Here is a 16,175-nt window from a genome sequence, read left to right on the forward strand (position 1 = left end):
TGAGTACTTTCATTGTCAACAAATCCCCCAAGTAGTTAATATGATTGGTTTCAAATTATTCTTTTTTATTTTTTTCATGGTATTAAAGAAATACATATGTATCATTCTAATTTATTTACTTTCATACTAATTTATTTAATTCAATAAGAGTAAAATAGAGTGATTCCGCTTTAATTTGTTGGGTTATTTGAGTACTCTCTTTGTCAACCAATCCCCAAGTAGTTAATATAATTAGCTTCAAATTATTTTAATTTTTTTTTCATAGTATTAATAAAATACTTGGTAAATAAATACTGTTAATTGGGGTCCTATTAATTGCAGTCCACGACTTTCAAAACTGTTAATTGCATACCACGACTATTCAATTTTTATCAATTTTGGTCACTCCGGCCAAATTGGCGGCCAAATGTCGCCGGAAAGTCCTAAGCCCTAAAATAATGAGGGTATTTTAGTCATTTCACGCCTCTTTTTTCTTCTCCGGCGATGTGCGACTTTTTCCGGCGAGGGTATTCTAGCACAGCTCCAAACATTCTTAGTCCAACACGGATCTGCATGCCATGAACACAAATCTCAAATCCTTCAAAATCCCTCCCCCCGCTTCCCTGCAATACAATACCAATTTATGGATTTATCATTTCCACATCTAAATAAGCACATGGTTATCGCTTGCGTGAATCAATAAGAAAATGCAGATGAAATCTGACAAACATATGGAAGAAACAAATGGATTTCATAAATCTAGATCTTGGTCAAAGCAAAAAACGACCCTCTCTACCATGTCGTTTTCGTCCTCTCTGCCGGCAAACTCACCACCCACCCCTCCGGAATCTCCCCTCGACACCGCATCGGCCTCGGCCTCTTCACCGCCACTTTCTCCATGGTATCCGCCGCCGTAACAGAACACAAGAGAAGAACGGCCGCCATGAAATCCGGCGAGATTCTGTCCATCTTCTGGATCTCCTACTGTTCGTACTCCTTTGGCTTATACTTGAGCTCAATTCTTTTATCCAAGGTGAACAAGATAACTTCTTCTTCTGGTTCGAAATGGAAAGGGTGGCTGAGCGATAATAATCTGAATAATGATCGCCGGAAAAAGTTGCACATTGCCGGAGAAGAAGAAAGATGCGTGAAATGACTAAAATACCCTCATTATTTTAGGGTTTAGGACTTTCCGGCGACATTTGGCCGCCAATTTGGCCGGAGTGACCAAAATTGATAAAAATTGAATAGTCATGGTATGCAATTAACAGTTTTGAAAGTCGTGGACTGCAATTAATAGGACCCCTATAGTCAGTGGACCAAAATGGCAATTTGCTCATATATAACATTATTTTGTACTATAACTTTGATACTTAATTACAAGATATTGTAAAAATAAGATAATGGACAATGTAATGAATATCAATTGATAAATTTGAATGTAAAGAATCTTTGCATGAGAGAAAATAAAGACAATATAACTAATGAAATTTCTTTTATAATTTAATTTTTTGATAATGAATAATTTTTTCAAATAAAGGTATTGTAGACACATAATTCTAAATTAAAGAAATACATATGTATCATTTTTTGTTGTAGCTACGAATTTATTTAATTTAATAAGAGTAAAATAGAGTGAGAAACTTAATTATGTCAAATTTGATTGAGATGAGGTTCGAATCTAAGACCTTTCTTATACAAATTAATGGGTAAGTTAAAAGTTAACGGAGTATTAACAGAGAAGAGAATATTTAACGGAAAACTTAACGGATAATCATAAAAGTAAGGTTAAATTAGGTAATCTCTATTAATAATATTAATCTGAATTATCTTAACCATCTATTTGATTAAATAATTCATCTGAACCTCCATTTGATTAAATAATTTGACCGCCATTTTTTCTACCCATTTTAGGTCTAACTCTCTTTGGCTCTTATTAGTATAGTAGATATATAAGGATGCAGATTTGAAGATTGAAGTAGAGAGAGCTGAACAGTTAAGCAAGTGAACAAGTGCTACATATGAAATAATCAAGTGAAAATCTAGAGTGTGTTAATCTTCATTTGAGAGAGACTTGATATTCATCCAAGCATCCATCAAGAAGTCTCAAAGTTGGAAGAAAAAAAAATCTTGTTTTTCAAACAAGTAGTTTCTGTACCGGAGTGTAGATAGGGGATCGTCACAAGGGAGTGTGAAATCCTAGTTGCAGTGCTGGAGCCACTGGTTGGGGTGTGATTAGTGTGGATTTGGTGATCAAAGCACTAGATCACAGAAATTCATTGTATCTTGTAACCAAGGAGTTGTGGATATAGTGAATTCCTCCTGGAGATAGGAGTAGAGTGGAGTAGGAGGATTACATACACCTCTGAACCACTATAATTTCTTGTGTCATTTATTGCTTTATTTTATTTATTATTGCATGCATGATCTACATGTATATCACACACAACACATTATTTATATTCCATTGTGCACAAGACAATGCAAATTGTTAAGTGTTTTGGTTTTTTAATTAGCAAAATTTCGAATTGGTATAAAGTCTATTCCCCCCCCCCCCCTCCCCCTTAGACTTTACTTTATCTCTTTTGGGACCAACACATTTACACCGTATGCGTATGCAGTGTATACTCAGAAAATGAATATGAATTGAATGAAGATGATGATGAATATGGGAAAATGATAGGAGAGATTGAGTTGGCAATGGCCTTTGATTTGTGAGTGTATATTGAGTGCTAGGTAGTGAATGAGCTCCTAAATGAGCTAGTTCTCCTTTACAATGGAGGGTTATGGCCCTTTATATAGTTGTAGGTCGTGACCCTTCAGGAATATAATATTCCCCAAGGGACACTTGACCTTTCAAGAATATAATATTACATTAGTTATACACTTTATTCCTACGAATATAACATTACATCAATTATACACTTTCTGTCCTACAAATAGTCCTTGGGGTATTTACCCATCACGAGTTCCCCATTTCTTAAATCTGCAAAAGTTGTCAGGTTTGAGAAGTGAAATGTGTTCCCTGCGGCCAGCTTGTCGAGAACAAAGTCCCCCTGATCTTAAAACCTTGATAGTCCGTGATGAGCCTCTATTGTCTGAGTTGAGCATGGGGAGTGTGATTTACGCTGGTTGCCTCGTTAAAAACCTTATACTAAGAAAAATTCAGTGGGAAAAAACTTAGCTAAGGAAAAAAGAGTACAACCAAGAGCGCAATCTTTAGGATTATGAGAGATCTTCTTGGATTATTTATGCAATCATGTTACTCCATTTGGCTGAATCTTCAAATGAATTTTATTATCAAGTATCGGGTATGATTCTGTCCGATAATAGTTGAAGTAGCTGGTTAGGTTGGACCTTGTGCTGCCATCGCTGGGATGCAAATATGCGGACCACCGATAGGTGGAAAAGATAATCTCAACCACGGGGAAGTGGGAGAAAATAACACTGACCACCGCAGGTGGTATATAGATGTCGAGCATATACCATCTTGCAAAATTTGAGATTAACGATTATGCAAATATACATGTAATGCATATCTATCCTAATATGCTTATCCTAAGTTAGTACCTAATTCTACCTTTCTAAACTAGACAAGCCTCTCACTCCGAAGGGTGCCTAACAACTTAAAATTAATGCACCACATTGGGGCTGCGCAAGCACCCAAAGTTATTGTACTCGCTAAGGAGCGGGATAAATATGTTCATCGTTGAAAAGCGGGATAGATTCATTGCTAAGAAGCGGGATAAATTCATTGCTAAAAAGTGGCATCGCTGAGAAGTAGGATAGATTCATCGCTAAAAAGCGGCATCGCTGAAAAGCGGCAGTTGCACTCGAGTGAATGTAGTTAAGGTAATGTGACAGTGTCAGAAACTCGCTATCCAAGAGAAGATAAGGATCGTAGGTAGTTAATGTGCCAGACTTGATCAATGATGGATGGGACAGGGAGAAGATAGAGTTAAAAGGTGGAAGCCCAGGAGGGAACGAGTGATGACTACAAGTGAAGAAGGTGACCATTGGGTTGCCTTCTTTAACGATGACCAGTGATTGTTCCATGATAATTGGTCACCAAAATATGATCAAAATAGCACCGGAGGGTCATCAGAGCTAACCGATTTTTAGACTTCAATACGGCAAAATAGCATGTTAATAAACTTAATTGTAACTTTTAAAAGTTTAAGGGCCTAATTGACTTTTCGAGTAAAGTTCAAGGGTCTATTTGACTCTTTTTCTTTATTATTTAAATTATTAAAAAATGACAAAAAATCTCTCTCCACTCATGGCATTGTAGTCCTGGGAGTGACCACAGTTCGGTTTCAATTCCAGTTCCGAACCAGCAGTTTTCGATTCCCGAAATGGTGAACCGGAACCGAAACCTTCTAGGACGACTCTTGTTTTAGAATTGATTTTTTCCTATTTTTTTAAATAGCCCAAATTCAATAATTAGTTTTTTTTTTGAATTTTTTATTCTAATTTTTTTAAATGGTTATATAAAATATTTAAACTTTAAAGTTAAATTAAGAAAATAGAAATAATTGTTGTATTAAAAAAAAAGAAAATAGAAATAATTGTTATTTAAAGTTTAAATTTTAATCAAGTAATAGTTTTTTTAACCTTTCATACAATAATTGTTATTTATACTTTCAATTTATTTATTTGTTTATTTATTTTTGTGATTTGGAACCGGAATGTGGAACCAGAACTGTCCATGTAGTTTTGGTTTCAGTTCGATTCATACAATACGTTTGTGCACGGTTCGGTTCAAATCGACAGATTTGAACCGAACTGTGGTCATCTCTAATTGTATTTTTCCACACTTTTCAAGACTTAATCTTGCAAGAATTCCAAGTCACCTCATGGTAAAAAAAAATTTAATTAATAAATAGTGACATGACTTATGTCATGTCACTTTGAAAGAGGTAAAATTTTAAGGATCGGGAGAAGCTAAGGTTGTCCTCATTTATGCAATTGGCTCTCTTTTAAGATGATGTGATATTTTTTTGTTTCATTTTGTAAACTTATGCGGCTTGCAAGCTTGCAAAAGGTGGCCACACATGACAACCTTTCGACTTTTATTTATTTATTTATTATTTTATTATTATATTTATAATATAACATGAAAGTGCGTGTGATCACTTTTAAAAGTAAAGAGTATCGTAAGAGTGTAGATAAAATAGTAAAAAATTTATAAATTTAATAGTGTAGAAACAATTTCAGAAAAGTTCTAACTAGATCCTAAAAACATACAAGAGCATATAGTTGGCAGAATTTACAAGGCAGCATGTTTGTGGAAAAAGATTAAAAATCTTGGTAAATCAAAAGAAAATATTTAGTAGTCTTGGGAAACCAAAGGAAAATCTTTAGTAGTCATACACGTCTTATTTATATAATAGTTATACAGACCCTATTCACTAGATGCCATTTTATTAGTCAAATCATGGAATTTAGTTGCTTGGCACTATCTTGAAAGGACTGTCAACTTTCTATCTTTTATAACCTGGAAAATGTAAATTACTCTCTATTGATAGGCAATACTAGTCTTCTTGAGTAATTCTGCCCATTGAAAACTAAACAAAGGAACGAAGATTTGACATAGTGCAGAATTTCTTTTATTATCAAAAGGATATGATGCTTTAGTAGTGTTCAATTCTTGGAACTTTTCCCCAAGTAAGAAAAAGTTGCTGCTTAGTTTTCTCTACTAAGCTTTAGTGATCTTATGGTTTTGGTGTGTTACAGCTTTATCTGTTTATATATATATCAGAATGAGAGGTTTGTAATTTATCTAATGATAAGGCAAGAAAAGCATTAAGAAGGTTTTGCTAGCATTTGCTATTATATGGATACCATTTATGCTATTTTTCCATCAATTATGAAAATGTCAACCCTCTCTTTTGTTTTTATTTCATATTATATTTCTTATAATTGTGTAGGAGGCTGGCAAGGAATCAGACCGTGAAGGTTATATATGTGAAGAAGATGATTTAGAGGGGCATCCATCCTGGGAGACTTGTTTTCATGAATTTATTGAGGCTCTTAGGAAACCAAAATTTCAAGTGCTGGAATCAGAATATAACTTATCAAGGAGGCTATCTCAAGTATGCTCACCGATTCTTATCTTTCACTAACTCATCGAAGCATTTGAAAACTGTGTGCATGCCTTCCCCATTGAATGAATCAAAAGATGCAATAGCTTGTGCATGTACTCTTCAAAAGAGTTATTTTAGTGTTTTGCCTGCTGCTAGTCTTCGCTTATTATCAATGTGCTGAATCATTTATTAAAATTTAATTTCAAGTCTCATTTAAGAAATATATAATGCTATTCAGTACCTGCATGTTATGATTGTTTCTGTGAAAATGACTTCCGGACAAAAAGTCCGGAAGTCATTTTCCGGACATGGAAAATGCTTCGTGCGTCCACCGGAAACCAGAGCAGCGACCTCTTTTATTATTATTATTATTATTATTATAATTTTTAATTTATTTATAATAAATATTATTAGTTTATATATTTTTATATTTTAAATAAAATAATAAAAATATATAATTATACATTTCTACTCGTTTTCCGGAAAATGAACCAAACACCCAAAGACAGTTTTCCAGAGTACATCGAAACACTGAAAATGAACTCATTTTCCGGAAAATAACTCATTTTCTAGAAAACATTTTCCAGAAGACATTTTCCTGCTTTCCAAACACACCCTAAAAGGAAAGCAGGGAATAAACTCATGCAATTGTTTGTTGCTTAATCATGTAGTCTAACAATTGACATAATTTGATTCTTGGCTTATGTTTTTCTGTTTCTTCCTGAAAAACAGATGGAAAATGATTTTAATTCAGCAGTGGAGCTTCTTAATCATGCTAGCATAATGCTGAGACTTTTGACATTTGCGTCAGCAAAGGAACAGCTAAATTATGTTTCTGTATGGTACAAGGTGTTCTCTGTTTGTACTCAAGAGTTGAAGCATGGTACCTGGCTTTGGAAGCAGATATCAGATAAAGATGCTCAGAGTTACGTGTTCTCCAATACTAGAGGTACTGCACCATCTTTGAATTCATTTTCATAATTTCATAATGCAGAAACTGACAAAAGAGCAATGGTAGTGACTAGTGACTACTAGGGCCTAGTGGCTTAATGGTGTAGTTCTCTTTGTAAAGAAATACCTAATTGCTGGTTAGTTCTTTATTTGATTCAGTGCCTTACTAGAATCACTACATTAATAACAGGAAGACAATACATTCTGGGACTTGTTGAGATTTACAAGGTGGCTGTAGTGCTTGGAGCTTCAGTCAAGCTTTACCAACCATGGACCTGGTTAAATTCTGTTGATTTCACAGGCATCTATTCACTTCTAGATGAATGCCATGCTCTTTGGTCTAAATTGGGACTTGAGCAAGCTATCTTGAATACATCAGATCCAGCATCTACTGTCACCATCAGATTGAGTCTGGACAATATCAAGTCTATTCATGATCTTGATGCATTTTCCCTTCAAGACCATATTTTCAGTCAGAAAGAAGTTATTTGTCGACTGTCACTCCTAACTTCAGAAGTGGTAAATGGTAAGCAAATTCTGTCTTGTTCACGGCATTTGGCCAATTAGTCCTTGCATGGTAAGATAGACAGCATGAATTGGGTACAGAAGGTGTGTCAATTAGCTGCATTGATATAGGTAATTAGGAGAGCACATATTACCGAATCTCTTGCATGAAAAATAGACTATTATCACCATAAGTGCTGAATTGCCTCTTGAAATAATATAGGGCCATGGTCCACATAGTGTTGTGTGGACCATAACAAAAAGTACAGTTTTAATATACTATACTAAATGTACATTATTTGTGTACTGAATGAACATGATACAATATAATGTACATTTAGTACACAAATAATGTACATCCCCTAAATACAATGTACATTTTTAATAAACTAAAAGTATATATTATTTTTATACTGAATGTACATTATTTGATAGTATGGTCCACACAATATTGATTGCAGTTTAACAATAGGAATAGGTATGAAGTGGGGCGTGTTCCGTTTCTGTCTTCTAACTCTATTAATTTGATAACTTCCAAAATTAGGTATGAAGCTTGTTATCTGGAATGGAGAGCACTACTTTGTCACACTTGCAAATCTCTGGGCAAATCTTATAACCAATGATCCTCCAGAGTTGCCACATTTAAGTTTTGGATGGTAGAGTAGTGTTCCAAACAGTGGTTTGCTTCAAGGAAGATAAGTGAAGACTGATGTAAATACGGTCCAAGACTGCACACCTAGCCCGGATACAAGAAGCAGTTGCAGTATGGCTTTGCTGTTTGAAATCCCTTGATTTGGTGGACGGACTTACAAGCACAGCATTTAATATCAGTGAGAGATAAATAGGTATAGATATTATATTATATTGGTCATTCTTTTTCCCCATAATATGTAAATTAGTAATTTTGATGTCTAGGTGGGATCAGATATTCAGCCCATGTAACTAGAAAATAGGATTAGGATTATTTGGAAAATGATGACAGAAAGCATGCATTCTTTCAATGTTGTCATGCGTAAGTTTTGATGGCCCTATTTCTCCAAGTCTGTTCATCATTGTTGCCTAGTAATCTATCATATTCACATTGTAAGGTGGCACTAATACAATTTTTTTTTTTTTGGCGTATTATAAGTTATGGTACATTAAAAATGAATATTTATTAGTGGTCCATCTTGCAATGTAGATTGCTGTTAGGGCTAATCTTACCCTATTTACTGATTATGGAAACTCATGGCAATTGGTTCTCTTTTAAATCTGCATGGCAACAATAGAGGCAATATTCCTTTTCTTTGAGAGGGATGTTTCTTTCCTTGCTTGGTAACAAGTTTCTTTATACAACAAGTCAACAATCAGAAGAAAAAGAATAAATATGACAAATGATGAAACACTAATAATAAACGAGGCCCCATCCATTTCTTATATACTAAAATGAATTAGCCTTTATTGGCTGACACTTATGGATCAACGTTTGTTTCAGGTCACTTTATTAAGTAAATGGCCTACTTTCTTGAAAATGGCAAATTTTACTCTAGACTATTGTTTACGTAGCACCATGGACCATGAATCAAGATGACGTCGTTTCGTCGTTAAAAAAAAATCATAATTGTTGTTGCTCTCACTGTTATAATCTTTCAGCACTATCCAACATACGTATTTTCTCTCATTCTTTGGTTGTTTGCTTAGGTCTGCTCTCTCAGCTTTTTATCTTCCAATTTGCAACTTTCGGTCATTTAATTTAAAGCTTTTGATTCTTCAATTTGGTTGATTATGAACCACATTATTGATACGAACAACTGAATGTCTGTCATTGAAAAGCACGACGATCTTATAGGTTTGTATATAATTTAGATGCGATTCCAATTTCGTTGTGTAGATTGTATTCCGAGTTATAGTGTGTATTTTCTGTATTTGCAAGTGATATGAATATGTCCACCTATTTATTATCAATTGATTTTAAGTAGGACATGACAATCAGATAGCCAAAGAACTCTGTGGTTAATCGTGCTTGACTTACAACAGTCACAGGATGGATAACCCACTGAGAAGAAAGTATAGTGCAGTGCTGAAATCCATGATGAAGTACCAGTTAGCAGTGAAGGTGCAGAGAATGAAGCAACTCAAGGCCCATCATTCGTGCTCATGCACATCCAAATTCAACAAATGTGACTAGCTCGAATGATTAGGTACAAATTCCACTCAAATAGATGAGATCAACAGAGTTTACATGCGCAAAGTAGCTCTGAGAGAAGCTGAAAAGGGCCAAACCTAGTAACAAACTTAAGTTTTTACACTTTGAGGCTAAGTTCGTTGACCCCAACCCTCATACTAGATCAAGCCATATTTCAAGGAGTCCTTGCCTAAGTGGTCGTTGAGGAACCCACTCGAACTGTATGTTGTTGAAGTCGAAGTGACAATTGATATTTCAAATCATTAGGCCGATGAGGTAGCAGCTGAAGTACCCACCTTGAGAAGAAGAAGAAGTTGGTTGATGGCCTACTAAACCGAGTGGTTGCACACGCCGAAGAGTGGAGTTGTTCACCTGTTTGAGAAGTTGAAGAACCGAGATCAAAGTGTTAATGTTCTAAGCAACTCACCCACTATTCGAGGGGTTCGCCTCACACATCTATTATTCAAAAGGATGCAGAACTGAATAATAAGGGCGAAACTCGAGAGCCTGAACATGCCAAACACTCACCTATTCAAGTTGGGGATGAATGAGTCATTTTGGAATTAGTATATGATTACTCATCCAGCTATGGTGGAAACAGGGAAATTCCCAATCTATTTTTTGTAGGTATTGGATGGGCTCACTTTCTCTAAGGCCAACCCAAGGAAATTCAAATTATCAAATACAATGTCTAGAACTAAGGAGCATAAATCTTTATTTACAAAGGAGAAAAATAATGTGGTGAAGAAATCAAGGAAGGAAACTGCTAAGGCCAAGGCCACTTTGGTCAATGAAGTAGTCGCTACAAGAAAGGTGATTTTCTCCCAGCATCAGCATCAGCATGTCTTACATCGAGATGATGATCAAGGAGTTATTCAAGCCAACACAGATGACCTCAAGGAGCATGTCATCATCATTTATTTTATATATATATATAGTAGATGACATTTTTAATGGTTAGAGTTTGGTCCTCATCCCGACGGGCAACCTACCTTACTAGGAACATGGATGCACGGAGGCCGCCTTCAAAGTTCAAACTAGAAGCTATTTGGCATGCGCGGAACCAACTCCTATGGAACAACAAATGCCCGTCTCCCAACAAGTTGCCTGGCTACAGCACGGAAAAAAGCAGCCCCAACAAGACAATGCATGCGAGGAGACCTTCAGTACAGTACTAGACCTCCCAACCTCATTCGCATGTCAAGTGGACGCAGCATGGAGCTAGGGGAATCAGATTGTGCCAGTACGGTAACAACATTGAATCAAAAGCAAAATCATCTTTCCCACTGCTTATATTGTTACTCATTGTTTAGCTATCATGACATATTTTAAGTTCTAGTTACCCGTTTAATTAGGAGATCAGTAAATCTGCTACCTCATACATTATCCAAAGTTGTAGGCTCGTTTCTGGGATGGGATTGTATCCGCTTGCTACTTTCTTCTACCAATTAATAATAGCTTTAATTTTTGCTTTCAAAAAAATGACATTTTTAATACATTAAAAATTTATTTTTTGAAGGTACATTATTGGTATTGATGTAGTAAATATCCGAGAAAATACGGTAGTATATGCGCTCGAGAATAATAGACAGTGGGTCAGAGGCTCCCGAGTCCCGAGCTTGTGTCAGGTAGGTGGAAAAATTCCAAGTCCCCCTTCAAGCTATGAATGCGCTATTTATAGGGGAAAGGAGAGAGCACATGCCGGGAGTCTGACATGGCCGCCACGTGCACTACATGCACACGCGAGGTCGGCGGCCCTATCAATCAGTACACATGGGCTTTGATTCCTGACAAACCTATTCATGGTGTGGTCGGGCAGAGCAATAAACACAGTGTTAGGAATATTTGTAATTAGATTTTGATGAGCCAAAAATGTATTTTAGTTTGAAAAATTAGAAAGTCAGAAATTTCGTAAGCTATGTACTTAAAAGAGTCAAAGAGTCAACTTTGAAGAATTCTTGAAGAAGGAAAGTACTTGGTTCGAATCCCATACATTTAGAGCACAAAAGGTAACCAAAGGTTGAAGCAGCAAGGTATATTGCTTCTGGCTCGGGTCGGTACAAATAATAGACTGAGACCGATTTAGGTTGGTAATCGTACCTCTCATTCAAGGAGTATAATCCGAGCAGGTGTGGATATGTATGTCCGAAATATATATTCTATCATGTATACTATCAAATAATGTACATTTATTAATGATTCACATTGCAATGTGAATCATGGTTCACCATATAATTTGCCCAGCGCGAGGGTTGGGTATGACCGTATCCGTATGAGTATCATCTGAGTTTGCAAAGTTGGTGCGATGGTTGTGTTACTAAAGTTGAAGAATGATTTTCAAAAAAAAAAAAAAAAAGTTGAAGAATGGGTTTGGGGACTATTTGGTTGGAGTCTTCTTCTGTATTTTCTTTAAGATAGATCATAGATCTATGGATGTACAAATAGGAGGATACCTTGTGCTGAAGATCTATTTAAATCCACTTCAAAACTTATTCCCTCTGCTTCCTACAATTTTTCACCATACTTTTATTCATTCAATCTCTGCCCAACACCAACTTTCCCCACCCCCCTTTTTTTTTTTTTTTTTTAATCTCCGCCTACTATAAAAACAACACAACATATTCTCTGTGTCTTAATCGTACACAACAAAGTGTGCATCATCTCGCATCTCGCCACAATGAAAACTGTAATCATAAGGGCGTCTGCTCAAAGGGGATTGCCCCTAAGTCTTCTTCTTCTACCTTATCATCCTTGCATCTCTTGACAAAAAGAAACTGGCCTCGCAAGTGCAAAATCTGCAAAGATTCAATGGCATTATGAGAAATTTTATCAAAATGCCAAAACGAAAGCTGGTTGCAGAAAAACTGAAGCAAAAAAAAGTTTTCTTAATGCATTTGTCAAACACTTGGGGTATTTGCTAATTACAAATTACAAATATATATAAAGTTGGTATGGACATGCATTGGTAGCTGATATGGTATGCATAATCGTATTACCTAGGCAACTGCAAGGAAGGGCTATCTGATCATTTCCCAATTTCAGTTATATTCAGAACTTGACATTAAGGAAAGAAATTTGGACAAAAAGGAAAACAATAGAATACCCACCTCTTCTTGGAGTATGGGCGGAAGGTTCTCTACTGAAAGAAGGCTGTTTATTTCCTCCACAACCCTTCCATCTTTGATAGTCAACCATGTCTCTGGGGGCAAGGCCAATAATAGAGCTGTTAGCACATCATTGCTCATCGGGTGAACATCTGAGCAACTATCTTTGCCAGAGCTACAGCAGCTCGGTTTCATTTGAGATGTAGGGACTAGAACATCCAACCCTTGTTCTCCATGACCATTTACAACTGTCCCTGACACTACAGTAACAGGCTTGTCACCAGTAGCTCTGTAGCATCTCACACATGTTTCCTGGCAGCAAAACATATCTGATGAACCAGATCTCCCTGCAAAAAGACCTGCCCCCTGGCAGCAAATTCGTGCAGCAATATCAGGCAAATTATCTACATGGCCCAGTGTTGCTCTCATCTGGCAGCAAGATTTTTCTGAAGATAAAATGTCCATCACTTGCTTATAAAGACCAGTCGCCCTGATTTGCTTTAACACATCTTCCTGGAAATATATGGTGCATATGTTCAAGGAAAAAGAATATAGGGATAGAGCTTAAAAATATGATAAGTACTCAGAAGCTAGTTAGCTAGCCTGGTTTCTTTATATCACAATCTTTTGCTGTGTACCTTTGCAGCAAGTCTTCCCTTCTCTTCTTCACTCAAACTTTTACCACCTTCCTCTTGCCTTCGGATTTCTGCCACCCACTTAATGAATTCAGAGAAGTTAGAAGGTAGAGATGCAAAAACAGTTGATAGAACATCTTTTATGTCCTTGACGTTGTCTGAACTCAACAGCAAAGGAACATCTTCTGTTAAATACTTTGAAATAGCAACCCAACTCTCATGCTTACAGCTCTGCACAAATTCACATTTTAAGCTTTATGAGGACTAAGCTTATCCAGTATTGCAGATGGCAAATAGGTCAATACTCTTTATACACATTACCAGAATATTAATGTAAAAATATATTTGTTATTATGAAGTTAGTGATGTAACAATGTTACTTAAATCATACCAGGGTATAAAGCAGTGCTGGAGCTCTGTGAAGCTTGGATACAAGCATGAACCTGGAGTTTTTTACAACACACCAGGAAAATAGTGAATCAATTATGATAGGTGATAAAATATGTCATAAGTGTAGGCCAAAGATAATTATTTGAGCCTTGCAAGAAAAAGTACGAAAACAAGAGCAAAATGGCCTGGAAGGACAGATATTCAAAAATTGAACGCTCAAAGAAAGCCCTTAATAATCAATGCAATGTAACATCAGCATGGAAGTACTTTTAGGATGTATCTGTTTAATGGTGACCTGAGAGACATCAAGTTATTGGAAATGTAGATAAGACTATTACCACTACTGCTTTGAGAAATTACTAATTTGGGGAATATAGTGATCCATAAATTCCTTATTGTCTACTATCATTTACTCTGAATTTGGTACACCTCTAATAAGAACAGCCACTTTAAATATGCGCGCTTTTTTAAAACACACATCTGCAACTTCCAAGTAAGAACTATAGAATAACATATGCATGTGCAAGTCACTTACCCCCTATGTAACCCTGTTGCTTCATCAACAGTATCCATGGCTTCCCAAAGAAGTGGAAGTGGAACCCAATGAGGAGGGTATTTAAACCGTGCAACATCTAGAATCAACGCCATATCCCTCCCGGCATGATAACCACCGATAGGTGAAAAGTGACCAGTTCCTGTCTGTCACCATTACCACAATAATGATTTCACCACTTCATGGAGTGGAATAGAGAAACTATAAGTTTCACTAGCTGGATATGCTAAGCTTGTGGATTACCTGCTTAAAGGCTCCTCTATGATATGATGAAATCAGATGGCAATCATCAGAAGTAGAGCATGCTATGATATGCTTACGGAAGTCATCAACATTGCTCTGACTTGTGCGAACAGCTTCCACTTTTGCTCCAGCACAACGAGCCAAACACACAACTTTCCCAAAGGAGATACCTTTAGCTTTAACCTTTTCTAATGGCTCACAACAGTCCAACATAGATTCATCAAACCATCTCCAAGGCCCTGCATACACAATTTGGTAAATCACAAAATTCATACCATGAAACCACAACATTCTGAATGTCAAAGCTCCATGTACAGCTACAAAAAATTACATGGTGAAGTTAATGGTGTTATAGCCTATACCATGTTTGCTTTGAAGAATTACAGCAGTGTAATGATAAAAGTTTCACCTTTCCATTTTCTTCCTGGATCAATAGCAAGGGCATTCAAGACCATTGAAAGGCTAGCCAAGCCACAATATGCAGGTTCAGATTGTGTCTGGAAATATGAAATCAACTTGAAGAAGCCTTCCATTGTTCCATTTTGACTAGCCTCCATGAAGAGTAGCTGTATTTGCAATAATCAGTAGATTAGAGAAATCAAGATGAGGAGCACAAAGAAGAACAAGTATATATGGGCAAACAATATAATGTTCTTTCGCTTTCATTCCTGGTGGGGCAAATTGGTCCTCAGCCCAGCCCAGGCCAAGGAGGCTCAGTGCAAGGCAGACCCAAAGAGTCAGGTCAGGTCCATCCTCTCTGGAGAAGACAGGTGGCAGGTCATGCAAAGAAGAGCCAACAGTCAACTTCACTACCGCAACAATTGACCAATGAGAACAAAATGCATCAATCACAAGTTGGCAGCCGCTGCCAGCCACATCCCTATTTCCTCCCTCTTGTATAAATACCCAATCATTTATAATTAAGGGACACCTGATCTTCTGTATTTATTACCCTCATAAGTCATAACTGCTATATAGACAAAGGTACTTGGCAGGGTAGATTGTTCACCAAAAATAACCTCATACTTAGTTCTTGGGTAATACATCATTTACTCCATCAATTCCAATTAATTAACTAGTTTCTACAGTTCTCTTTCCTTTTTCTAGCTATACAAACAAAAACAATTACCAGATCCAAGATTTTAAAGGTAGCAGCATGGAATTGATAGTCCCAAATGCAACTTCATATTGGCAAAGGCTATCCAAAGTTAATCATGGAGTGAAATCTAGTTATTAAACGCTCAGATCCATGCCAAAACAGCAGCAAAACCTTGAAATGGTGTTGAAATACTAAGCCTCATTCCGATTGCTCAAAATTACCGATTATCCACAAAAGCATTCTTAACTCACAGGATTGGTAATATATAATTAAATAAACCCTAGCTTTCTGCAGGAGTAAAGGAATCAGAAATAGTGTAAACGACTAACCTTTCCTTCGGTAGACGCGAAATCAATTGCCGGAGGTGACGGGAGTATACGCCGGTAAAGACCTGCCATTGCCATTATTCCGGCGCCGACTAGGCGAGCAGCTCTAATAGTAAGTCAGCGGGCGGGCGGGGCGGGGCC

The 16,175-nt window shown here is 36.6% G+C and overlaps 2 protein-coding genes across 2 annotated transcripts; one reads left to right on the forward strand and one right to left on the reverse strand.

Moving 5' to 3' along the window:
* The first annotated feature begins 3,450 nt into the window (after nucleotides 1-3,450).
* Nucleotides 3,451-8,525, forward strand: LOC116024367. The gene is made up of 5 exons (XM_031265260.1): nucleotides 3,451-3,507; nucleotides 5,910-6,074; nucleotides 6,798-7,014; nucleotides 7,207-7,542; nucleotides 8,065-8,525. Exons 1-5 carry the CDS (start codon nucleotides 3,451-3,453, stop codon nucleotides 8,178-8,180), a joined length of 891 nt encoding a protein of 296 aa, XP_031121120.1. The 3' UTR covers nucleotides 8,181-8,525.
* Nucleotides 8,526-12,053: 3,528 nt separating this feature from the next.
* On the reverse strand, nucleotides 12,054-16,168 carry LOC116026318 (glutathione gamma-glutamylcysteinyltransferase 1-like). Its single transcript, XM_031267798.1, has 8 exons — nucleotides 16,038-16,168; nucleotides 15,019-15,175; nucleotides 14,610-14,848; nucleotides 14,349-14,512; nucleotides 13,815-13,866; nucleotides 13,427-13,654; nucleotides 12,792-13,301; nucleotides 12,054-12,479 (listed from the first exon to the last, which is right to left on the reverse strand). The coding sequence occupies exons 1-8, from the start codon at nucleotides 16,110-16,112 to the stop codon at nucleotides 12,375-12,377; spliced, it is 1,530 nt and encodes a 509-aa protein (XP_031123658.1). The 5' UTR covers nucleotides 16,113-16,168; the 3' UTR covers nucleotides 12,054-12,374.
* Between the last annotated feature and the right edge of the window lie 7 nt (nucleotides 16,169-16,175).

Source organism: Ipomoea triloba, chromosome 7, assembly GCF_003576645.1.
Source record: "Ipomoea triloba cultivar NCNSP0323 chromosome 7, ASM357664v1".
NCBI lineage: Eukaryota > Viridiplantae > Streptophyta > Magnoliopsida > Solanales > Convolvulaceae > Ipomoea > Ipomoea triloba.

What these genes read in the sequence shown, in the direction of transcription:
- LOC116024367 (XM_031265260.1), top strand. Translation starts at nt 3,451, where the DNA reads ATGTCGAGCATATACCATCTTGCAAAATTTGAGATTAACGATTATGCA. An exon ending in TATCAAGGAGGCTATCTCAA is followed by an intron (nt 6,075 to 6,797) that starts GTATGCTCACCG and finishes CCTGAAAAACAG; the next exon opens with ATGGAAAATGATTTTAATTC. An exon ending in CGTGTTCTCCAATACTAGAG is followed by an intron (nt 7,015 to 7,206) that starts GTACTGCACCAT and finishes CATTAATAACAG; the next exon opens with GAAGACAATACATTCTGGGA.
- LOC116026318 (XM_031267798.1), bottom strand. Translation starts at nt 16,112, where the DNA reads ATGGCAATGGCAGGTCTTTACCGGCGTATACTCCCGTCACCTCCGGCA. An exon ending in TCGCGTCTACCGAAGGAAAG is followed by an intron (nt 15,176 to 16,037) that starts GTTAGTCGTTTA and finishes TTGCAAATACAG; the next exon opens with CTACTCTTCATGGAGGCTAG. An exon ending in ATAGAGGAGCCTTTAAGCAG is followed by an intron (nt 14,513 to 14,609) that starts GTAATCCACAAG and finishes TAATGGTGACAG; the next exon opens with ACAGGAACTGGTCACTTTTC.